Raw genomic sequence first — 25,410 nt, forward strand, 5'->3', positions numbered from 1 at the left:
AGATGGAACCACACTTGAGACAGTTCGAGTGAGACAGACAGTGTTCGCAAGCCCAAGGTGGCTGTAGGATTGCCCCCCAAGTGTTATACATTCTGAGGTCATGAGTTTTGTGACAGGGTTCTTGGTAAACACACAGAATGGCTGGAAAGCTGGGCCTGTGTGTGTACTGTGTATGTGTCCGTATGTTAATATTCCAGCAACCAAATGGTAGTAGCAATCTTCTCTGAAACATTACTGTTCAACAAAGTAGTGCAAGTTTTAAGACTAAACATATTTATTTATTGGATGCAACATTAACTATTTAAAATTTTTTTATGTTTTTATTTTAAAATTTTTAAGAAATCTCATTGACTTTTCCTGGATTTGCTTCAGTGCAAAATGATTCTCCCTGTTGGGTCACTCCATTTTGCCTCCACCTGGCCTTGAGCACAGATCCTGTCTCTGGTGTCTGTCCCTCCACCTGCACTGGCTCTGTGTCCTCTGACAGTGTCCTTTCCCAACTCAGTCTCTGCTTCTCCAGGAAGGCGGCCTGCCCTGGCCACTGGGTATGGTGTAAACGCCTGTTATGTCTTAATGAATCTTTTCCCAGCTCCAGTTCCCATGGGCTGATCTCCTCAGGGCCTCATCTTCCAAAGACAGCATGTGATTGGCCCGGCCTGCCTTTCTTTCTTTTTCTTTTTTTGAGTTTAGGAGCAGAAGTTTAATAGGCAAAAGAAAGAGAAAGAAACAGAAAGAAAAACAGCTCTCTCTCTTATCTAGTGAAGGAGAGGGGACTTCCTAGAGGAAAAGGCCCTGACCCAGCTTACCCTTCTATGCCAGGCTGCTTGTCCTAGGTCACTGGCCAGCCCACAATTTCTGTTTTGCTCAAGTCAGTGACCACTCATGGTTCAGTTCTCTGAACAGAGGAAGAGACGAGGTATCATATGCTTTAAAACATGGCTGCTGTCCTCTCAGTGGGGTCCTGGGAGAGGTGGCCCCCCTAGAAAGAGGCAAGGGTAGGGCAGGCATGCCTAGAACAGGCTCGCTGTGTATGCCTCAGTTACGAGGCAAGGTTCTCCACCCTAGGACCAGGAGCTCAGCCACTAATCTCTGAAGACCAGCTCAGCAGAGGTGCTTGCTATATGCATCAGTTATCCTTTCAGCTATACTTGTCACATTTCCCATTCAGTCACTAGAGGTGCATCACTGTCCTGGGTCAAGAGGAGCAAAGCTAGACTTGGCAGGGTCATGGCTGGTATTTTCCTGGAGCCCTGTTAGATGAGGGTAGTTTGCTGAGAAAACTGAGTTGCTGCCCTTCGCCCAGTATCCTGGGAATTTCTCTGGCTTGAACAACAAAGTATTTACAACCCTTTCTCCCAGGCTTCCCTCTTTTTTTCCAACTACTTCGTAGTAACATTTGAATCTTTCTGCGGGTAAGTTTGCATTGTAAGACCCACTGATCAGGGGCACAGCAGTTTATGGATCTAAAAATTCCTATTTCTATTATGAATGAATGGTAGGATTCCAAAGCACTACTCCCTGAGTATGAGTTTATAGCATGACAAAAGTGATTATGGTTGGGAGGCATTAAAATTACATTATTCCAGCTGGGCACGCTGGCTCACACCTATAATCCCAGCACCTTGGGAGGCCAAGGAGGGAGGATCACTTGAGGCCAGGAGTTCCAGATCAGCCTGGCCAACACGGCGAAACCCAATCTCTACAGAAAATAACAAAAATTAGCCAGAAGTAGTGGCACATACCTGTAATCCTAGCTACTCAAGAGTCTGAGGCACAAGAATCACTTGAAGCAGAGGTTACAGTGAGCTGAGATCATGCCACTGCACTCCAGCCCGGGCGACAGGGCAACTATCTCAAAAAAAAATTAAATTATTCCCTCCTGCTTCTCATGGTTTCTAAAATGACCATAGATGCACAAAATCTTTGAAATTAGACTTTTTTATTTTTATTATTTTTTGAGACAGGGTCTCACTCCTATTGCCCAGGCTGGAGTGCAGTGACATCATCACAACTCACTGCAGCCTCGACCTCCCAGGCTCAGGTGATCCTCTCACCTCACCCTCCCAGGTAGCTGGGACTACAGGTGTGTGCCACCAAGCCCAGCTAATTTTTTTTTTTTTGTAGAGACAGGGTTTCACCATGTTGTCTAGGTTGGGCTCAAGTGATCCTCCTGCCTTGGCCTCTCAAAATGTGAGGATTACAGGTGTGAGCCACCACGCCTGGGCAGATTTATATTATTTTTTATGTTATGTGTTTATGGACATGAATAGTATGAGTACAGAAACATATATGTGTATATGTAGATATAAACTAGTAGAAAAAAGCACACCATCTGAAGAGAAACACCATAAACAAAAATTTTGTTCGACCTTGATTTTTTCTCTTTTGGACATTTTTTTTTATTATTTATTTTTTTTAATTTTTAAATTTTTTTTTTTTTTTTTGAGACAGAGTCTCGCTCTGTCGCCCAGGCTGGAGTGCAGTGGTGTGATCTTAGCTCATCTCACTGCAAGCTCTGCCGCCCAGGTCCACACCATTCTCCTGCCTCAGCCTCCCAGGTAGCTGGGACTACAGGTGCCCACCACCACGCCCAGCTAATTTTTTGTATCTTTAGTAGAGACGGGGTTTCACCGTGTTAGCCAGGATGGTCTTGATCTCCTGACCTCGTAATCCACCCACCTCGGCCTCCCAAAGTGTTGGGATTACAGGCGTGAGCCACCACACTCGGCCCTCTTTTGGACATTTAGAAGGATAAATAAACATCTACTTACAGGCACACACATTAAGTTTTTAGCAAAGAACATTTCATCATTTAAGGGAAAAAAACTCAAAGGAAAAGACCTTTCCATTTCCCTAAGTACTTTTAGACTAAACACAATTTTTGTTCAATTCAAAAACATCCATTTCAACATTGTGTGTTTCTGGAATCTCTAACTCTAGATTACTGAAAGAAGCATGCATTCCAGAATTGAAAAAAATACAATGGAGAACATTCACCCACTTCACATACAACAAATAATGCAAAAATAATGGGACCCTCGCTGCCCCAATTTCTTTGGTTTTGTCAAGCAGGAACCTATGTCACACCATAAAGAACTGTCCAAAATATCCCCAGAGGATGGTCAGATATTACTGTATTCAACCAACAGACCTTTTTTTTTGAAACAGAATCTTGCTCTGTCACCCAGTCTGGAGCACAGTGGCACAATCTCGGCTCGCTGCAACCTTCGTCTCCTGGGTTCAAGTGATTCTCATGCCTCAGTCACCTGAGTACCTGGGATTACAGGTGTGCACCACCATGCCTGGTTAATTGTTGTATTTTCTGTGAGGGGATCTCATCATGTTGGCCAGGCTGGTCTCGAACTCCTGGCCTCAAGTCATCTGCCCACCTCAGCACCCCAAAGTGCTGGAATTACAGGCGTGAGCCACCGTGCTTGGCCTGCGACAGACCTTTTAACACTCTGCTGGAAATCTTTCCAAAATTGGTGATCCGGATGAAATAGTATTTTTATAATCTATCAAGATAAAATATTAGAAAGATATTTGTTTTCTTTGAAACTTGAGTCACATACCTTTCCTGTAGTTGTTGAACCAGTAAAGGAAATTTTGGACACCAGAGGATCAGTACAAATTGCCTCCCCTACTTCCTTGGCATTCTTTCGAGAACAGGGAATAACATTGTATACGCCTGAAGGAATCCCAGCCTGGCTTGCAAGCTATAAAGAAAAACAGCAAACATGTGGCAACAATTTACCAAACTGAAAAAAAAAAAAAAGAAAAGAGAAATAAATAGATATTTAATAAAACGTAATGGAAGAAAAATTAAGCTGACATTGGGGACAGACTAAGAATATATTTAAAACTTAAATATAATTCTTATTAGTGCTAAAGTCACATTAATATTCATGGGTTGTTAAAGATCATTACAATAAAATTTCTACCGGACATGGTGGCTCATGCCTGTAATCTCAGCACTTTGGGAGGCAGAGGTGAGAGGATCACTTGAGCCCAGGAGGTTGAGGTTGCAGTGAGCCAAGGTTGCGCCACTGCACTCCAGCCTGGGGAACAGAACAAGACCCTGTCTCAAAAAAAAAAAAAATTCTTAAAGTATAAGTTTCTTTCTTTTTTTTAAGACAGTCTTGCTCTGTCACCCAGGCTGGAGTGCACTGGCATAATCTCCACTCATTGCAACCTCTGCCTCCCGGATTCAAGTGCTTCTCCTGCCTAAGCCTTCCGAGTAGCTGGGATTACAGATGTGTGCCTGGCTAATTTTTGTAGTTTTAGTAGAGACGGTTTTCACCATGTTAGCCAGGCTGGTCTTGAACTCCTGACCTCAAGTGATCCGCCCACCTCAGCCTCCCAAAGTGTTTGGATTACAGTTGTGAGCCACCGTGCCTGGCCAGAGTATAAATTTCAATGCCACTGTCTGTTCAAACAAAGAAAGAAACAAATAAAAAACCTTGAATTTCTGTCCTGAGAAAAATCAAAGGAGATGCCAAGAAAAAAGTTACTTGATTCACCTGTAGAATCAAGGGTGGGAAAGTGAAAAGGGGCATTTAATGAACACCTACTAGGTGCAGGGCAGCCATGCAAAGCCTTTCCATAGGTGATTTCCCAGGGGAATGATGAAGAAAGGGAGGCATAGCAGAGAAGAATCCAGCCAAGGCCACAGCTAGTAACAGAACCCGCATGCAAACCCACAGCTGCCTGATCTGGACACTCATGCTCTTTCCATAGAGATTCCCTTTGGATAAGACATATCCTGAATTATTTTAATTTCTGGATTCCATTAACAATTAGCTTATTACATAAATCTAACTGGAGATTCTGGGAAGATGAGTTTGTGAATCTCCCTCAATATCCTCATGAAAACAGCAATTAGACAGCAAACCCAAAATCTCAGAGACATTCACAAGACAATTATAATGAACATTTACAACAAGATGAGATGACAAGGTATCTTCACAAACCACAAATTACAAGGGGGTAAGAATACACTGCCTGTGTTGACAAGAACTGAGCGTCATATCAGCACCCGTGTGACAGGAAGCAGGGGGCAGCAATGGGCCGTGTGGTGTACCGCATAACAGAGAACCCCAAATAGTCCACAGCTGTTCCATCTGAGAACAGCAGCTGTAAGTGGGCAGGCCTTGCCCTATCAATAGTAGGTGAGTACATGGGATGCTGCAATAAGGAATGAAGGGCATGGAGAGTCCAGCCCCTGGGAGCTATGTGATGAAAGATGAGGAGGCCCTGATAAAAACAGGGGAAGGGGATGGAGCCAGGGAGTCTCAGAAAGCAAGCTGTCTTATCTTTGAACACGATACACAAGGAAGCAAAAGGTACTCTGTGAAGGAAAAGAAGCTATATTCCTAACTGGGCCTTCTTCCAAAAGTTCAGAAAACAAACTTCACATAAAAATAAAATTCTGACAAAAACACTGAGGTCAAATCCCATAAAAAGTTGTTAAAAGAAAAGAGGCTGGGTGTGGTGGCTCATGCTTGTAACCCCAGCAGTTTGGGAGGCTGATGTGGGAGGATCGTTTGAGCCCAGAAATTCTATACCAGCCTACACAACATAGTGAGACCCTATCTCTACAAAAAATAAAAAACAAAATTAGCTGGGTGTGGTGGTGCACACCTGTAGTTCCAGCTACTTGGGAGGCTGAGGCAGGAGAAATGCTTGAGCCTGGGAGGTTGAGGCTGCAGTGAGCCATGATAGCAACACTGTACTCCGGCCTGGGTGACAGAGTGAGACCTTGTCTCAAGAAAAAAAAGAAAAAAATAGAAAAAATAATAAGTAGAATAATATCCCTATAGACGACAAAAGCATACCAGAAAGACATGCCCACAAAACAGACCCAAACTGGGCCAGGTGTGGTGGCTCACACCTATAATCCCAGCATTTTGGGAGGCCAAGGTGGATGGATCACTTGAGGTCAGGAGTTCCAGATAAGCCTGGCCAACATGGCAAAACCCCGTCTCTACTAAAAATGCAAAAAATAGACGGGCATGATGGCATGTGCCTGTAATTCCAGCTACTTGGAGGGCTGAGGCAGGAGAATCACTTGAACCTGGGAGGTGGAGATTGCAGTGAGCCAAGACTGTGTCATTTCACTCCAGCCTGGGCAACAAGAGTGAAACTCTGTCTCAAAAACAAAACAAACCAAAACAAACAGCATTAAAAACCAGACCCAAACTGCAACTTACAATTTCAAAACAAGGTAAAAGATGACAAGAAAATTACACCAAGACTCAAAAGAACAACCAACATGAACTGAGGCTAGAAAACTTTGGAAATGAGGTGAAGGAATATAGGAAAGAATCAGAAGAAGGAAGTAAATCATTTAAGAAATGAAAACCAAATTAGAAGGAACACAGGCATGAACAAACACAAACACATAACCTTAAGAAAAATCGAAGGTGAAAAGGAAGATAATTTTAGAGATCATGTGGACGGGAAGCAGGACTAGATCGCAGCTCCCACTCAGACGGACAAAACAGCATGTGGAGGCTCGCATTGTGAACTCTTGCTCCAGAACGACTGCAGGAATAAATCAGGAAAACTGAGAGAGCACACAGATCCTGTGAAGGAAGCAGATTGCTCCTGCAGGACCTGGGAGACACCCCAAATACTGTGCTGGTATCTACGGCTGAGAGACCCACAGATGGTTCACATCACAGGACTCTGTGCAGACAACCCTCAGTAGCAGCCTGGAGCCTGGTAGACTTGCTGGGTGGCTAGATCCAGAAGACAGATAACAATCACTACAGCTCGGCTCTCAGGAAGCCACATCCCTAGGAAAAGGGGGAACTACTACATCAAGGGAACACCCCATGGGACAAAAAAATCTGAACAACAGCCTTCAGCCCTAGACCTTCCCTCTGACAGAGCCTAACCCAATAAGAAGAAACCAGAAAGCCAACTCTGGTAATATGAAAAAACAAGATTCTTTAACACCCCCCAAAAATCACATTAGCTCACCAACAATGGATCCAAATCAAGAAGAAATCCCTGATTTACCCAAAAAAGAATTCAGATAGTTATTTATTAAGCTAATCAGGGAGGCAACAAAGAAAGGCAAAGCCCAATTTAAGAAAGTCAAAAAAAAAAAAAAGATAACAAGAAATAAGGGGAGAAATTTTCAATGAAATAGATAGCATAAATAAAAAACAATCAAAACTTCAGGAAACAATGGGTGCACTTATAGAAATGCAAAATGTTCTGGAAAGTCTCAGCAACAGAATCGAACAAACAGAAGAAAGAACATCAAAGCTCAAAGACACGGTTTTCAAATTAACCCAATCAACAAAGACAAAAAAGAATAAGAAAATATGAACAAAGCTTCCAAGAAGTCTGGGATTATGTTAAACAACCAAACCTAAGAATAATTGGTGTCCCTGAGGAAGAAGAGAATTCTAAAAGTTTGGAAAACATATTTGGGGGAATAATCGAGGAAAACTTCTCCAGCCTTGCTAGAGACCTAGACATCCAAATACAAGAAGCACAAAGAACACCTGGGAAATTCATCACAAAAAGATCATCCCCTAGGCACACTGTCATCAGGTTACCTGAAGTTAAGACGAAGGAAAGAGTCTTAAGAGCTGTGAGGCAAAAGCACCAGATAACCTATAAAGGAAAACCTATCAGATTAGCAGCAGATTTCTCAGCAGAAACCCTACAAACTAGAAGGGACTGGGGCCCTATCTTCAGCCTCTTCAAACAAAGCAATTATCAGCCAAGAATTTTGTATCCAGAGAAACTAAGCTGCATTTATGAAGAAAAGATACAGTCTTTTTCAGACAAACCCATGCTGAGAGAATTCGCCACTACCAAACCAACACTACAAGAACTGATAAAAGGAGCTCCAAATCTTGAAACAAATCCTGGAAACACATCAAAACAGAACCTCTTTAAAGCATAAATCTCACAGGACCTATAAAACAAAAATACAATTAAAAAACAGAACAAAACAAAACCTAAAAGTATTCAGGCAACAAATAGCATGATGACTGGAATGGTACCTCACATCTCAATACAAACATTGAATGTAAATGCCTTAAATACTCCACTTAAAAGATACAGAATTGCAGAATGGATGAGAATTCACCAACCAACTTTCTGTTGCCTTCAAGAGACCCACCTAACACACAAGGACTCACAGAAACTTAAGGTAAAGGGGTGGAAAAAGGCATTCCAATCAAATGGACACCAAAAGTGAGCAGGAGTAGCTATTCTTATATTAGACAAAACAAACTTTAAAGCAACAGCAGTTCAAAAAGACAGAGAGGGACATTACGTATTGATAAAAGGCCTTGTTCAACAGGAAAATATCACAATCCTAAATATATATGCATGTAACACTGGAGCTCCCAAATTTATAAAACAATTACTATTAGACCTAAGAAATGAGATAGACAGCAACACAATAATAATGGGGGATTTCAATACTCCATTGACAGCACTAGACAGGTCATCAAGACAGAAAGTTAACAAAGAAACACTAGATTTAAACCATACCCTGGAACAAATTGACTTAGCAGATATTTACAGAACACTATCCAATAGCTGCAGAATATACATTCTATTTATTAGTGCATGGAACTTTCTCCAAGACAGACCATATGATAGGCCACAAAACGAGCCTCAATAAATTTAAGAAAATTGAAATTATATCAAGCACTCTCTCAGACCACAGTGGAATAAAGCTGGAAATCAACTCCAAAAGGAACCTTCAAAACCATGCAAATACATGGAAATTAAATAACTTGCTCCTGAATGATCATTAGGTCAAAAATGGAATCAAGATGGAAATCAAAAAATTATTTGAACTGAATGACAACAGTGACACAACATATCAAAACCTCTGGGATTGGGAGGCCGAGGCGGGTGGATCATGAGGTCAGGAGATCGAGACCATGGTGAAACCCCGTCTCTACTAAAAATACAAAAAATTAGCCGGGCGTGGTGGCGGGCGCCTGTAGTCCCAGCTACTCGGAGAGGCTGAGGCAGGAGAATGGCGTGAACCCGGGAGGCGGAGCTTGCAGTGAGCCGAGATCGCGCCACCGCACTCCAGCCTGGGCGACAGAGCGAGACTCCGTCTCAAAAAAAAAAAAAAAAAAACCTCTGGGATACAGCAAAGGTGGTGCCAAGAGCCAAGTTCATGGCCCTAAATGCTTACATCAAAAAGTCTGAAAGAGCATAAATAGATAATCTAAGGTCCCACCTCAAAGAACTAGAGAAACAAGAACAAACCAAACCCAAACCCAGCAGAAAAAAGGAAATAACCAAGATCAGAGCAGAACTAAATGAAATAGAAACAAACAAAAATACAAAATATAAATGATACAAAAAGCTGGTTCTTTGAAAAGATAAAATTGATAGACCATTAGAAGAGAAGAGAGAAAATCCAAATAATCTCAATTAGAAATGAAATGGGAGATATTACAACTGATACCACAAAAGTACAAAAGATCATTCAAGGCTACTATGAACACCTTTACACACATAAGCTAGAAAACCTAGAGGAGATGGATAAATTCCTGTAACTATACAGCCCTCCTAGCCTAAATCAGGAAGAACGAGATACCCCAAACAGACTGAAATGGTAGTAAAATAATTACCAACCAAAAAAAGTTCAGGACCAGACAGATTCACAGCAGAATTCTACCAGACATTCAAAGAAGAATTGGTATCAATCCTATTGACACTATTCCACAAGACAGAGAAAGAGGGAATCCTCCCTAAATAAATGGTGCTAGGATAATTGGCAAGCCACATGTAGGAGAATAAAACTGGATCCTCATCTCTCACCTTATACAAAATAAACTCAAGATGAATCAAGAACTTAAATCTAAGACCTGAAACTATAAAAATTCTAGAAGATAACGTTGGAAAAACCCTTCTAGCCATTGGCCTAGGCAAGGATTTCATGACCAAGAACCCAAAAGCAAATGCAACTAAAACAAAGATAAATAGCTGGGACTTAAATAAACTAAAGAGCTTTTGCATGGCAAAAGGAACAGTCAGCAGAGTAAACAGACAACCCACAGAGCAAGAGAAAGTCTTCACAATCTGTACATCTGACAAAGGACTAATATCCAGAATCTACAACAAACTCAAACAAATTAACAACAAAGAAAAAAAAAATCCCATCAAAAAGTGGGCTAAGGCCATGAATAGACAATTCTCAAAAGAAGATATACAAATGACCCACAAACATATGAAAAAATGCTCTACATCACTAATGATCAAGGAAATGTAAATCAAAACCACAATGCAATACCACCTTACTCCTGCAAGGTTGGCCATAGTCAAAAAATTAAAAAATAATAGATGTTAGCATGGATGTGGTGAACAGGGAACATTTCTACATTGCTGGCAGGAATGTAAACTAGTACAACCACTATGGAAAACAGTGTGGAGATTCCTTAAAGAACTAAAAGTAGAACTACCATTTGATCCAGCAATCCCACTACTGGGTATCTACCCAGAGGTGTAGGGACCAGCCCCACAGGGTCGGTGGGTCTCTCCCCATGTGTGGAGACGAGAGAGTGTAGAAATAAAGACACAAGACAAAGAGATAAAAGAAAAGGCAGCTGGGCCCGGGGGACCACTACCACCAAGTCCTGGAGACTGGTAGTGGCCCCGAATGCCAGGCTGCAGTGATATTTATTGGATACAAGACAAAGGGGCAGGATAAGGAGAGTGAGCCATCTCCAATGATAGGTAAGGCCACGTGGGTCACGTGTCCACTGGACAGGGGGCCCTTCCCTGCCTGGCAGCCAAGGCAGAGAGAGAGAGGAGACAGAGAGAGAGACAGCTTATGCCATTATTTCTGCTTATTAGAGACTTTTAGTACTTTCACAAATTTTGTTACTGCTATCTAAAAGGCAGAGCCAGGTGTACAGGATGGAACATGAAGGCGGACTAGGAGTGTGACCACTGAAGCACAGCATCACAGGGAGACGGTTAGGCCTCCGGATAACTGCGGGTGAGCCTGACTAATGTCAGGCCCTCCACAAGAGGTGGAGGAGTAGAGTCTTCTCCAAACTCCCCTGGGGAAAGGGAGACTCCCTTTCCCAGTCTGCTAAGTAGTGGGTGTTTCTCCTTGACACTTACGCTACCGCTAGACCATGGTCCGCTTGGCAACGGGCGTCTTCCCAGACGCTGGCGTCACCGCTAGACCAAGGAGCCCTCTGGTGGCCCTGTCTGGGCATAACAGAAGGCTTGCACTCTTGTCTTCTGGTCACTCCTCACTATGTCCCCTCAGCTCCTATCTCTGTATGGCCTGGTTTTTCCTAGGTTATGATTATAGAGTGAGGATTATTATAATATTGGAATAAAGAGTAATTGCTACCAACTAATGATTAATGATATTCATATATAATCATATCTAAGATCTATATCTGGTACAACTATTCTTATTTTATATTTTATTATACTGGAACAGCTTGTGTCCTCGGTCTCTTGCCTCAGCACCTGGGTGGCTTGCCACCCACACAGAGGAAAAGAAGTCATTATACAAAAAAGATACTTGCACATGCATGTTTATAGCAGCATAATTCAATTGCAAAAATGTGGAACCAACCCAAATGCCCATCAATCAATGAGTGGATAAACTGTATCCTATGTGGTTTATACATAGGATGGAATACTACTCTGCCATAAAAAGGAGTGAATTAATGGCATTCATAGCAGGCTGGATGAGATTGGAGACTATTATTCTTTTATTTTTCTTTTTTGAGATGGAGTCTTGCTCTGTCACATGGCTGGAGTGCAGTGGCATGATCTTGGCTCGCTGCAACCTCCGCCTCTCAGTTCAAGTGATTCTCCTGCCTCAGTCTCCCGAGTAGCAGGGACTACAGGCGTGTGCCACCATGCCCAGCTAATTTTTGTATTTTTAGTAGAGACGGGGTTTCACCATGTTAGCCAGGATGGTCTCGATTTCTTGACCTTGTGATCTGCCTGCCTTGGCCTCTCAATGTGCTGGGATTACAGGCGTGAACCACTGCGCCTGGCCTGGAGACCATTATTCTAAGTTAAATAATTCAGGAATGGAAAACTAAACATCGTATGTTCTCACTCATAAGTGGGAGCTAAGCTGTGAGGAAGCAAAGGCATAAGAATGACACAATGGACTTTGGGGACTCAGGGAGAAAGGGTGGGAAGGGGGCAAGGGATAAAAGACTACAAATTGTGTGCAGTGTATACTGCTCAGGTGATGGGCGCACCAAAATCTCACAAATCACCACTAAAGAACTTAATCCTGTAACCAAATACCACCTGTTCCCCAATAACCTATGGAAATAAAAATTAAAAAATAAAATAAAATCAGACATTTTGTACCCAGATAAAAAAGAAAGACAATTTTAAAAATTAGGGAAAAGGTGAAAAAGATACAAGAGAAAGTGACAAAAAAGATTCAATTCATGGATAATAGGAGTTCCTAAAGGAGTAAAACCAAACCAATGCTGAGGAACAAATCCTGACAACTTTATAGAGATATAAAACAAAAAGGCTGGAAACTACATACTGAAAGAGCACACTGCATACCTAGAGTATGGACTCAAAGCAATAATCACAAAGACATATTCTAGTGACATTACTGGTCTTTAAAGGGGAAAAAAAAACAAACCGAACACTTTCATGTATCTAGGTAAAAAAAAAAAAAAAAAAAACAAGTTGACTTATAAGGGCAAGAAACTTAGGTTACTATCTGAATTTTCAAGAGCAACACTTTACATCAGAAGAAAATGGAGAATATATTTAAGATAATCAAGTAAAAAAAAATGTGAGCCGAGGATTTTATACCTAGCAAAACTGATTTATAAGCACAATAGGCCCAGACTACTGTCAACATTTAAGAAGGGAAAATATTATTCCCACGAGCCCTTCCTAAGGAATCTAATACAGACTGAGGTTCAGATCACCAAATGTCTAGAAAGACATTGACATAAGCACTGGTGGTGAGCATAAACATACAGCTGCTTGTTGAACTGAGTCTAAAGGAGGGTTAAACTGGAGAGACTAGAGCATGTAATGGTTGTAGTTTTGGCAATGCAGATACAGTATAACTATTTTAAAATACAGAGAAATGTTCATAGCCAAGAGGGATTAAGGAGACAAGACAACTAAATGTAATGGGATATCCTGAAACAGAAAAAGGGGAATAGGTACAGACTAATAAAATCTTAGAATGGATTGTAAAGTATGGACTTTAGTTCATAACAATGTATCGTTATTGATTCATTAATTGTAACAAATATACTATACTAATGTAAGCTGCTAGTAATAGGAGAAATTGAATGTGGGGTATGTGGGAAATAGCCCATCTATGCAATTTTTCTGTAAATGTAAAACTATTCTAAAAGTTTATTACTAAAAATGAGAATGGAAAGAGAAAATACCAAAAAAGTAAACTATTTTCAATAGGCACATTGGTGATATTAAAATTAATATTTAAAACAAATAAAATTAATATTCAGAAGCTGTTGTTCTGTATAATGAGTACATATGGAATATTAATTCAGTCATTTCCTGAGTCTTTAGAAACCAGGAAAGAGGCTGGGCGTGGCGGCTCATGCCTGTAATCCCAGCACTTTGGGAGGCCAGGGCAGGTGGATCACAAGGTCAGGAGTTGAAGACCAGTCTGGCCAAGATGGTGAAACCCAGTCTCTACTAAAAATACAAAAATTAGCTGTGGGTGGTGGCGGGCATCTGTAATCCCAGCTACTCGGGAGGCTGAGGCAGAGAATTCTTGAACCTGGGAGGCAGAGGTTGCAGTGAGCCGAGATCGTGCCACTGCATTCCAGCCTGGGTGACAGAGCAAGACTCTCAAAAAAAAAAAAAAAAAAAAAAAAAAAGAAACCAGGAAAGGAGATGCAGATATAATATAAAATAAGTAAAAACTCTATAGGACTGAATTTGAATTGGAAGTTTCTGTAGGAATTTCTGTAGCATTTTATTGTGTGTGTACATGTGTGTACATACATATGTATATCTCCTAGCCCTGCCCACTGAAAAGGCCTACAAATAGTGATAGGGTAGGTGGTTTCAGGTGTTATGGGGAAAAAAGCAAAGCAGAGGAGGGGATCAGGAGCATCAGAGTGTGAGGTTGTGATTTTTTTTTTTTTGAGATAGAGTCTCACTCTGTTGCCCAGGCTGGAGTGCAGTGACATGATCTCGGCTCACTGCAATCTCCACCCCCAGGGTTCAAACGATTCTCCTGCCTCAGCCTCCTGTGTAGCTGGGATTACAGGCACGTGCCACCACGCCCAGCTAATTTTGTATTTTTAGTAGAGACAGGGTTTCAGCATGTTGGTCAGGCTGGTCTCGAACTCCTGACCTCAAGTGATCTGCCCACCTTGGCCTCCCAAAGTTCTGGGATTACAGGTGTGAGCCACCACACGCAGCCAAATTGTGATTTTTAGACAAGGTGTCCATGGAAGGCCTTCCTGGGAGAGAGGCATTTGAGTGAAGACGTGAAGAAGCTAGTTATGGGGGTACCTGGGGGAGAGTGCTCCAGACAGAAGGAAAGTATAAAGTTTGAGTGGAGGGCAAGGCTGGCGGGGTCTGGAAAGCGGCAGGGGCCAGAGTGGTCCAAGCAGATGAATGAAGAGTGAGGGGCTCCAGCGTGATGGACAAAGTCAGAGGCATACTGGGGGGTGGGAAGTGACATCTTATAGGACCTTAAAAGCCAGTAAGGAATCTGGACTTTACTGAGTGAGTAACACAAGAGGCCACTTGAGGTTTTCAAACAAAAGAATAAGATCTAACGGAAGGCAGATTGAACTGGGAATGGGAATAGTAAATAAGAAGTTTCCTAAATGTGAGAAACACCCACGTTTAAGTGACTATTTCATGAAGATGATGGATAGATACCATTTTTACAGTAGGCTGAAAACACATGGCCTGCAGATGTCAGAAAATCCCTCATCCATTTTTTTTCCCCAAAAGAGCTACAGCTGACTTCAAGTAATTGCCAATAGATTAAAACACAACACCATACATCAGGAGACATAAGCAAAGAAGTAGCCTCCAAAATTACTTCTTTCTGTCCCAGATAAACATCCATTTTTGGACTTTGTCTGCTCTGGACTTTGTACAAACACAGGGAGAGAGGCTCACCTCAGCCAGGGCTAGGGCAGAGAAGGGCGTGTCTTCGGCAGGCTTCACCACCACGGTACAGCCGGCTGCCAGGGCGGCCCCCACCTTCCGGGTGATCATGGCACTGGGGAAATTCCACTGGGGTTAGAAGAGCAGAGGAAGTATGTGAGAGGAAGGACCACCTCATTAGTGTAAAGGAAGGCAGGTGAGGAAGTCAGTGAACAAATTTCATTGCACAACTGATTGACAAACCCGTTTGGCTGCACAGGTGAGCTCTCAGAACACCTGGCCCCCCGCCAACTTGAGGGACTCTGAGATAAAGGCTCATGAAGATAGGAAATATTTTTAGAATTTAACACAGTAAAAAATGAGTTAGACCAAGTGTCAGCCAACTTTTTCTGTGAAGGGCCAGATCATAAAATTTTTAGGCTATGTAGAATGTATGGTTTCTATGGCAGTTACTCAACTCTGCGGCTGTATTGTGAAAACAGCCACAGATAGTAGGTGTATGAATGGGTGTGGCTGTGTCCCAATAAAACTTTATTTACAAACATAGGCAGTGGGCTGGATTTGGCCTGAGGCCCATGGGAGTAAATATTAGCAATGGTTTTGAAAATGGCAGATGATTTATTACTTCCTTCCACATACATATTTATAGATGCCTATAGATATACCTATAATAACAGTATTTTATTTTGAAAAACTCTATTATATAGTACTTACTCTGTATCAGGTATTTTTCTAAGTACTTCAAAATTAAAATTAATTAAATCCTTATCACAACCCAATGAGGTTCGTATTAACCTCATTTGCAAGTTCGAGAAAATGGAGACAGTGCAGTTAAGTAATTTGGCCAAGGTTGCACAGTTAGTAAATAGTGACCTTCAAGTCAAACCTAGTCAGTCTAGGCAATCAGTGGGATTCTGTCTGTAACTATGCTGAGCAGGAAAAGCACAGATGTCTCGAGACCAGCTGACAGATACAGGAGAGAAGTTAATATGGGACCTAGTAGAAGGCAGGACCCAGGGGGAAAGCTGGGCGTTCCACAAATATACTGCAGCCCCATCCAGGCAGATGTGATACCTTATTTCTTAGCCTTTTTACCTCTAGAACCTTGCCCAGTGCCTGCTGGTGGGTCCACAAATGCTTTGTTATTGATGATAACCATCAATTAAGCATAACACTTTTTTCCAAACTATGGCAAGTTTAAAAATGTATCTTAAGTCTTTTTAAAAATTATAAATACTGGAAGATCTTTTCAGAGGTGCTAGGCAAGGCCAGGAAGAAGCCTCCATGCCAAGTCAGAAGAGCCCCTGGGTCCTCCTGCGGCTCATCTCACTTTTGCAGGCATTAGAAACGCATCCTTCCACTCACTGCCACCACACCTAACATCATCACAGAGGACCAGGAAACACACTTCCACATCCAGCAAAAGCATCAGGAAACCAGGAACAGGTGACAAAACTAACAGGATGAGCACACCTGCTCATGAGGAAGAATGAATTGTTTCCCAACTCCCTATCCAACCTCCCACCCTAGGATCTTGCTGATCCTGTCACCTACCGGGGTGATGACTGCAGCCACGCCTATGGGCTGCTTGAGGACCAGGGCCCGCCTGTCCTTTGCCGGGGTGTAGATAATGTCTCCGTAAACACGGCGGGCTTCCTCAGAGAACCACTCTAGGAAAAAGGCGGAATAGAGAACTTCTCCATGTGCCTCCTTCAGTGGCTTTCCCTAAATTAAATCAGAAAAGAACCCACGTATTACCTTCTAATAATAAAAGCATGGCTCTGTGTTCCTAAATTCTTCAAGGTGCAAGAAGACTAGAAAAGTCTCCTATAATGATACCCATAGAGTGGGGAGCATTTCTGACTTTGGTGTGAGTTTTAAAAAGCAGAATTACAATGACGAATGTATCACCCTAAACCACAAGAGTCATTTGCATTCTCAATATGTTTACAAATTAGGAAACATCTAATTTTTTCCTCCTTTCAATATCTTCTAAGTATTGTAACCATGATATGAAATAATTTATTATGTCTATGGAAGAAGTATTGGTACATTAAAAAATGTACAAACAATATTTAAAAAAAGCAACCAAAACAGAAACATGGAAAAAAATCAGAATGGTGAAACAGCAGTTATTCATATAGTTGCAAACAAAATCTATTTTTGGATACTATTAAAGAATAAACTAGAACATACAAATTTTATTTTAGCAAATCTAAGTACCCTGGCACAATAATGATTTGGTATTTGATCAGCAGAGAAGGAATCACATATTCTTTAGCTACAGCCAGCAGTGAAGGGAAGTCAGGGGCTTTCCCAAGTTTAGTGTAAAAATTCCTGGAGAATTTCTCAGTGCAGCAAGCCAGAATCCTGAACTTACACTTTCAGCTGTGATTATTCTGGCAAGGTCATCCTTATTTTGTATCATTAAATTGTACCACTTCCGAAGTAATGAACTCCTCTCCTGCAAAAGAAATAACAAGGCAGAAAAGTAATAAAATGCCAAGTATAAGATAGAATGCTAAATAAAATTCAATATCCTAAAATATTAGCTGTATGGTCTCATTCTCCTCAGCTATGATGGTTAATTTTATATGTAAATTTGACTGGGTTCAAGGATCCCCACATAGCTGGTAAAACATTATTTCTGGGTATGTCTGTGAGTGTTTTCGGAAGAGATTAGCAGTTGAATCAGTAGACTGAATAAAGAAGATTTGCTTTCACAAATTCAGGTGGGCATCATCCAATCTGCTGAGGACCTGAAAAGAACAAAGTGGCAGAGGAAGAGCAAAGTCACTCTCTGCATGAGCTAGGACATCCATTTCCTCCTGTTGTGAGACACCAGACATTGTCATTCCTGGTACTCAGGCCTTTGGACCCAGTCTGGAACTCAGACTGGACATATCAGCTTTCTTAGGTCTCCAGCTTGCAGACAGCAGAGGGTGGGACTTCTTAGCATCCACAATCACATGAGCCAGTCCTTTATGTCTCTTCCTATATTCCTATAGATCTATGATTCCGTGTGTGTGTGTGTGTGTGTGTGTGTGTGTGTGTGTGTATAAAACATTGGTTCTCACAGAACGTTGGTTCTATTTTTCTGGACAACTCTGAGTAAGATGCTCGGGGAAACATACATTGACCTTCTGTTTTTTTGTTTGTTTGTTTGTTTTTGAGACAGGGTCTGGGTTTTGACAATAAAAAGCGCACAAATAAAAAAAATTAAAAATTTAAAAAAAGAGGGTTTTGTTCTGTCACCCAGGCTGAAGTGCAGTGGTGTGATAATACCTCACTGCAACCTCTGCTTCCTTGGTTCAAGTGATCCTCCCAGCTCAGCGTACTGAGTAGCTGGGACCACAGGCACACATCATCATGCTCAGCTATTTTTTTAACTCCTCTGTATCTGTTACAACTTTAAGCAGAATGTGACTCAGGCACTACATTTCCATCCACAAGACTGGCTGAGTTATTTTTGAACAGCTTTATGATATACTTAGGTAGGCTTGTAACTTTGCTTCTCCAAACAATACTTTCCCTTGGAAAACAAGCCCTGTGGAGAGTTCCTTCCATCAAGTTGCTTCAGTTTAACCTATTTTTAGAGGACTAGTACATGCAGAATTGGCAACTACAGGGGACAAAAAGTTCAAAAAGTAGATCCTACGAGATGTAACAAATACTTTTTTTCTAAACATCAAGGGTATAGCTCAAGAATACTTTGATAACAAGATTTGGTCTACTAAGGAATCTGGCTTGATAGCTAAACACTTAGACCATAAAGTTAACATCATGTATATACATTTTACAACGATTACCTTGATCTGTTAAAATAAGCATTTTACCTTGATCTGTTAAAATAAGATTACCTTGATCTGTGAAACTAAAAAAGCATTACTAGCTCTGCCTTAGTGCTTAAGGTATCATAGCATCACTTAGAAGTAGAGAGAAATCTTATCTTCCCCTTAAAGTAGTTGTCATGCCATACAGACTTTTCATGCTAACAGGATCTACAGGATGATCATGCTCAGCTAATTAAAAAAAATTTTTTTTTTTTTTTGTACAGACAAGGTCTCACTATATTGCTCATGCTAACTGACCCTTCTTTGATGAGTAATAGAGATCCAATTTCAAGTTGCGTCTAAAGAGGTATACTGGGTCGTAAATTATAAAAGAGAAAATAAGTTTTGTGGAAACAGCTATTATTGCTTATGGTAAATAAGAACAACTTTAATTTTACCATACAAAGGTATAGTTCCCTACTTCATTATTATTTTAAATAGGGTCTTGATCTGATGCCCAGGCTGGAGTGCAGTGGTGCAATCATAGCTCACTGCAACCTCAGACTCCTGGCTTTAAGTGATCCTCCTGCCTTGGCCTCCCAAAGTGCTGAGATTACAATTGTGAGCCACCATGCCTGGACTATTCTACTTTCTGTCTCTATGAATTTGACAACTCTAGGTACCTCATATAAGTAGAATCATACAGCATTTGCCCTTTTGTGACTGGCTTATTTCACTCAGCATAGTGTCTTCAAGTATTGTTCCCTATTATAGTGGCTTGCTGGCAACCTGGATTTGTCCCAGAGACTGACATATGGACTGGGGCATGCATGAGGCATAAGAAAGGGTTTTACACACTTAAGAAGAGGGCCCAGGCAAAACAACATGAATGCACTTAATACTACTGAAATGTACACTTAAAAATGGTTAAAATGGTAAATGTTATGTTATGCATATTTTGCCATAATTTAAAAAATTCCAGTGAACAAAAAAACAGATAAACGGATACATTGGATTATTAACAATATTATGGGACCAGGTGTGGTGGCTCATGCCCATAATCACAACACTTTGGAAGGCCAAGGAGGGAGGACTGCTTGCGGCCAGGAGTCCGACACCAGCTTGGGCAATACGGTGAGATCTGTCTCTACACACACACACAGAAATTATCTGGGTCTGGGGCTGGGCGCAGTGGCTCATGCCTGTAATCCCAGCACTTTGGGAGACCGAGGCAGGCGGATCATGAGTTCATGAGATCGAGACCATTCTGGCTAACATGGTGAAACCCCGTCTCTACTAAAAATACGAAAAAATTAGCCAGGCATGGTGGCAGGCGCCTGTAGTCCCAGCTACTTGGGAGGCTGAGGCAGGAGAATGGCGGGAGTTGGAAGTTGCTGTGAGCCAAGACTGCGCCACTGCACTCCAGCCTGGGCGACAGAGCGAGACTCCGTCTCAAAAAAAAAAAAAAAAAAGAAATTATCTGGGTGTGGTGGTGCATGCCTGTGGTCCCAGCTACTCAGAAGGCTGAGGTGGGGGAATCGCTTGGGCCTATGAGTTCAAGGCTGCAGTGAGGCATGACAGCATCACTGTACTCCAGCCTGGGCAATGGAGAAAGACCTGGTCTCAAAAAAAAAAAAAAAGAAAAGAAAAAAGGAAGAAATGGTTTATTTAAAAAAATTAATTCATTCACATAAAACCACTTAAAAAAAGAAAACGAGGAAGGCCTAGAGAATCTAGGCCACCTGGGCTGCCATCAGGGCACTCTAAAGAGAGAGCTGTTCAGGCTGTAGCTTCCCACATCTGCACAGGTGTATCCAAAGCCAAGAAGAACCTTCGTTTTTGTTTTTTGAGACAGTCTCGCTCTGTCACCCAGGCTGGAGTACAGTGGCGCCATCTTGGCTCACTGCAACCAACCTCTGCCTCCCGGGCTCAAGCAATTCTCATGCCTCAGCCTCTTGAGTAGCTGGGATTACATACAGGTGCATGCCACAATGCCTGGCTAATTTTTGTATTTTTTCTTTTTTTTGAGACAGTCTTGCTCTGTCCCCCAGGCTGGAGTGCAGTGGGCATGATCTCAGCTCACTGCAACCTCCGCCTCCCAGGTTCAAGCAATTCTCCCTGGCTCAGCCTCCTGAGTAGCTGGGATTACAGGCACCCGCCACCACGCCCAGCTAATTTTTGTATTTTTTAGTAGAGATGGTGTTTTGCCATGTTGGCCAGGCTGGACTTGAACTCCTGACCTCAAGTGAGCCACCCGCCTTGGCCTTCCAAAGTGCTGGGATTACAAGTGTGAGCCACCGTGTCTGGCCTATTTTTGTATTCTTAGTAGAGACAGTGTATCACCATGTTGGACAGGCTGGTCTCGAACTCCTGACCTCAGGTGATCCACCCGCCTTGGCCTCGCAAATCACTGGGATTACAGGCGTGAGCCACCATGCCCAGCCTGAACCCCTCCTTTCAAAAAGGAAGGTTCCCTGAGAAGATCCAAGCCCTTGTAAGATGGAAGCTGACATCAGTGTAATGTTCAAGGGGCACAGACATTAGGATGGGCGGTGTGATCTGAACACAGGATGATGCCGCTAGTGTCAGCAAGAGGTCCCAACACCTGCCCTGCAGCTGCCAAACAATCAGTGACAGACTAGAAGGCTTTCCAGACCCTTGCAGTGTAACACCATTGTATGGCAGTCTTGATCTTCGTGGGGCCTTGTGGGACTCCAGAATGATGCCAGGGGAACCAGGGCTCAGGCCCTGGTCCACTCCTTTCCTGTGATCTCACCATTCCCATAGCTGTAAGTATATATGCAGTACACACAGGTATGAATTTCACATTTACATTTCTAGCCTAGGGCTCACTCTCAAACCTCAGACTCATATACCCAACAGCTCACTTTACATCCTCTCTTGGGTGTGAACCGACATCTCAGACTCAATAAGTCTAAAACTGAACTCATGATATCTCACCCTAATGCTGTTCAATTCAGCTATCCTCATCCTTCCAATTGCTCAGGCCAAAAGCCCTGGAGTCACCACTAACCTCTCTCATTCACCTACTTCCTATATAATGATCCATCAGAAAATCCAGTGGGCTCTAGCTTCAAAATACATCCTTTATGGGATAACTCTTCACCTTGTCCACTGCTACCACCCTGGTTCAAGCCACCGTGGCCTCCCACCTACATCCATGCAACAACCTCCTAACCCGTCTCTCTGCTTCCACCACTCTTCATCTATTCTCAGCACTGTGGTTAGAGTGGCCTTTAAGCAGATATCTCTGCTTAAAACCCTGACATGGCCCCCACTTTACTCAAAGTAAAAACCAAGTCCTTAAAATAACTCACAGGTCCTACATGCTCCACCCACTCTTCCCCTTCTCCCTGTGACCTCCTCTGATACAACACTTCCCCTTTGCTCAGTCCACACGGGCCTCCTTGCTGTTCCGCAAATGTGTCAGCCATGCTTCTGACTTTGGCTCTAGCTGAATGTCCTTATGAGAGGTGAAGCCAGCTGGACTTCCTGGGTCGAGTGGGGACTTGGAGAACTTTTCTTACAAGAGGATTGTAAAATGCACCAATCAGTGCTCTGTAAAACACACCAATCAGCACCCTGTAGCTAGGAAGAGGACTGTAAAATGCACCAATCAGCACTCTGGAGCTAGCGAGAGGATTGTAAAATGCACCAATCAGTGCTCTGTAAAAACACACCAATCAGCGCTCTGTAGCTAGCAAGAGGATTGTAAAATACACCAATCAGTGCGCTGTAAAACACACCAATCAGCGCTCTGTAAAATGCGCCAATCAGCAGGATCCTAAAAGTAGCCAATCGCAGGGAGGATTGAAAAAAAGGTATTCTGATAGGACAGAAACGGAACACTAGAGGGGATAAATAAGGGAATAAAAAGCTGGCCACCACACCCCGCCCCCCCAGCAGCAACAACCCACTCGGGTCCCCTTCCACGCTGTGGAAGCTTTCTTCTTTTGCTCTTCACAGTAAATCTTGCTACTGCTCATTCTTTGGGTCCATGCCATCTTTAAGAGCTGTAACACTCACGGCGAAGGTCCGTGGCTCCATTCTTGAAGTTAACGAGGCCACAAACCCACCAGCAGGAACCAACTAGGGACACACTTACCTCCTTTGGTCTTTGTATCTCATGTCCTCAATGAGACCTACCCTGATGTTATGGGCTGAATGGTGCTCCTGGCAAAATTGACATGTTGAAGTCCTAACCCCCCAGTATCTCAGAATGTAAGTGCATTTAGAAATAGGGCCTTTAAAAAGGGAATTAAGTTATGATGAGGTTATTCTCGTGGGCCCCAATCCAATCTGACTCCTGTTTTTAAAAGAAGAAGAGATTAGGACACATACACATACAGAGGAAAGACCATGTGGAGACACACAGGGAAGATTCATTCATATAACCAACTGCTTACTTTACATCCTCACTTGGGCGTGAACAGACATCTCAGACTCAATGAGTCTAAAATTGAGCTCTGATGAGATACAAAGACAAAACTGAGCTCTCTGCAAGCCAATGAGAGAGGCCTTGGAAGAAACCAACCCTGACAACACCTCGATGTGGAATTTCTACCCTCCAGAGCGGTAAAATGAGAAATGTCTGTTGTTCAGGCCACCCAGTCTGTGGTACTTTGCTATGGCAGCCCTAGCAGAGGACTATGCCTGGCCACACTGTTGATGCTGCATCTTGTCCCTTCCTTCTGGCCCGGATCCTCTCCTGCTTCTACCTTTTTTCCCGTATTGCACTCAGCACCTCTCACAAACTTATTTGCTTAGATATTATGTTTGTTGTTTAGAGTTCTGATCTCTCTTCTGCTTCCCTTCTACCCCATGTAAGCTCCAAAGGGCAGAATCTTTCTTTTTTTTTTTTTTTTTGAGACAGAGTCTTGCTCTGTGGCCCAGGCTGGAGTGCAGTGGTGCAGTCTCGGCTCACTGCAAGCCCCGCCTCCCGGGTTCATGCCATTCTCCCGCCTCAGCCTCTCCGAGTAGCTGGGACTACAGGCGCCCGCCACCACGCCCGGCTAATTTTTTGTATTTTTAGTAGAGACGGGGTTTCACCATGGTCTCGATCTCCTGACCTCGTGATCCGCCCGCCTCGGCCTCCCAAAGTGCTGGGATTACAAGCGTGAGCCACCGCGCCCGGCCTCTTTCTGTCATTTACTGAGGTATCCCAAGCACCTCTAACAGTGCAGGGCATACAGCAGGTGCTCAGTAAACAGCTGATGGATGAATGAGTGCTAAGACTCTGTAGTACTCGTAGGGATCGCTGGATGCATTCCTTCAGAGGGAGAGCTTTGAAGGACAGGGTAAAAAATTTCACTGCGTTGACTCCAGGTTTAATAATATAATAACTGAAGGAAGAAGAAACTTTCTTAGTTTTCTACTTACTCTATTCTCCCCATTTAATGGCCCTCCACCCCTTACTCCCAATTCTCCAGTGTTCTCTACGCAATGGCCAATAGCAGCATTTATCCATTTAGGCTGAAAACCTGGAGAACGGTCCTGGACTTCTCTCTTCCCCTGCACAAAACCCAAATCTTTCTACAGTTCTCTCCGTTTCCGATTCCATGATTCCGGCCCAGGGCCCTCACTACCAGCCTTCTTATGGGCCGCTGTAGCAGCCTCCTGCGTGGGCTCCCTGCAGCTGCGGAGATATTTCAGATACTCTGAAGGGCCACACGTGCTCTCTCACTTCCCTGACACCCCTCCCCCTTCTCCCCGCCCCTCCACGGTTAGGCTTGTTGATCATAACACGCAGCTCGCTTGTATTAGGCGCTCGCGTTCTGCCTCCCCTACTGGGCAGTGCATACACTTCATGAGGCTTGAGCGCAGGGGCCGTGTCCCTAGCGCCTGGCCCAAAGTGGAAACTCTAAACTTATTTGTTGGTCGTCTGCCTTGCTGCTCTGACTTTCCGCTTTGTATACCCCGGGGAACTGAGCACAGGAGGGAGGCGACGCGGCTGGTGTCACTTTGGGGCAAAGCCCCCTCTGCTCCTCGCTGTGTCCCCGGCCAGCTCCGGCCCCCTGCATCCGGGCTCTCTCACCTTGGCCGAGACCTCCCTCCAGCTGCAGAAAGCCTCGTAGGCAGTGCGCACGGCGGCGCGGGCCTCTCGCACCCCGCAGTCGGCTACCATGCCCAGAGCGGCGCCGCTGGCCGGGTCTTGCACCGGGAAGGTGGCGGCGGCCGGGAGCCAGCGGCCGCCCACGAAGCTGTCGGTGCGCAGCAACGCCGCAGAGAGGCCCGCCAGGCCCCCAGCGTAGCAGCGGAGCTGGGCCGGGCCGGGCGCAGGCCCGGAGGCAGGGACCAGGCCTCCGGCGCGGGGGCGGAGGCGGCAGCCTGGAAACGTCGACCCGAGGCGCCGGGCCCCGCAGCTCCGCAGCCAAAAGCAGGTCGCCATGGCCCGGGCAGCGACGGCGACAGGAAACAGGCAAGCGGGCGCGCGCGCACAGGAACGCAGGGGTCGCGGGGAAGCAAGAGGAGCGAGGAGGCGCCGGGGACGCGCGGGGAA

The 25,410-nt window shown here is 43.7% G+C and overlaps 2 protein-coding genes across 4 annotated transcripts in view; one reads left to right on the top strand and one right to left on the bottom strand.

The window, feature by feature from the left end:
- ALDH5A1 (aldehyde dehydrogenase 5 family member A1) overlaps window positions 1–25,377 on the bottom strand; it is a 43,920-nt gene extending 18,543 nt beyond the window's left edge. Inside the window, exons 1-6 of one of the 3 annotated variants that reach the window (XM_055262766.2) lie at window positions 24,946–25,299; window positions 17,498–17,581; window positions 16,672–16,842; window positions 15,131–15,246; window positions 6,985–7,024; window positions 3,573–3,716 (exon numbers count right to left, since the gene is read on the bottom strand). In XM_055262766.2, the coding sequence (XP_055118741.2) occupies window positions 3,573–3,716; window positions 6,985–7,024; window positions 15,131–15,246; window positions 16,672–16,842; window positions 17,498–17,581; window positions 24,946–25,299 (909 nt within the window). Of the gene's footprint in view, window positions 1–3,572; window positions 3,717–6,984; window positions 7,025–15,129; window positions 15,247–16,671; window positions 16,843–17,497; window positions 17,582–24,945 lie in introns of all 3 variants that reach the window. The other 2 variants (XM_055262765.2, XM_055262767.2) reach the window with 2 other exon arrangements.
- GPLD1 (glycosylphosphatidylinositol specific phospholipase D1) overlaps window positions 25,266–25,410 on the top strand; it is a 77,994-nt gene continuing 77,849 nt past the window's right edge. Inside the window, exon 1 of the mRNA XM_063632711.1 lies at window positions 25,266–25,329. The gene's annotated coding sequence lies outside the window, so the exon portion shown is untranslated. The remainder of the gene's footprint in view (window positions 25,330–25,410) is intronic.

Source organism: Symphalangus syndactylus, chromosome 23, assembly GCF_028878055.3.
Source record: "Symphalangus syndactylus isolate Jambi chromosome 23, NHGRI_mSymSyn1-v2.1_pri, whole genome shotgun sequence".
Lineage (NCBI taxonomy): Eukaryota > Metazoa > Chordata > Mammalia > Primates > Hylobatidae > Symphalangus > Symphalangus syndactylus.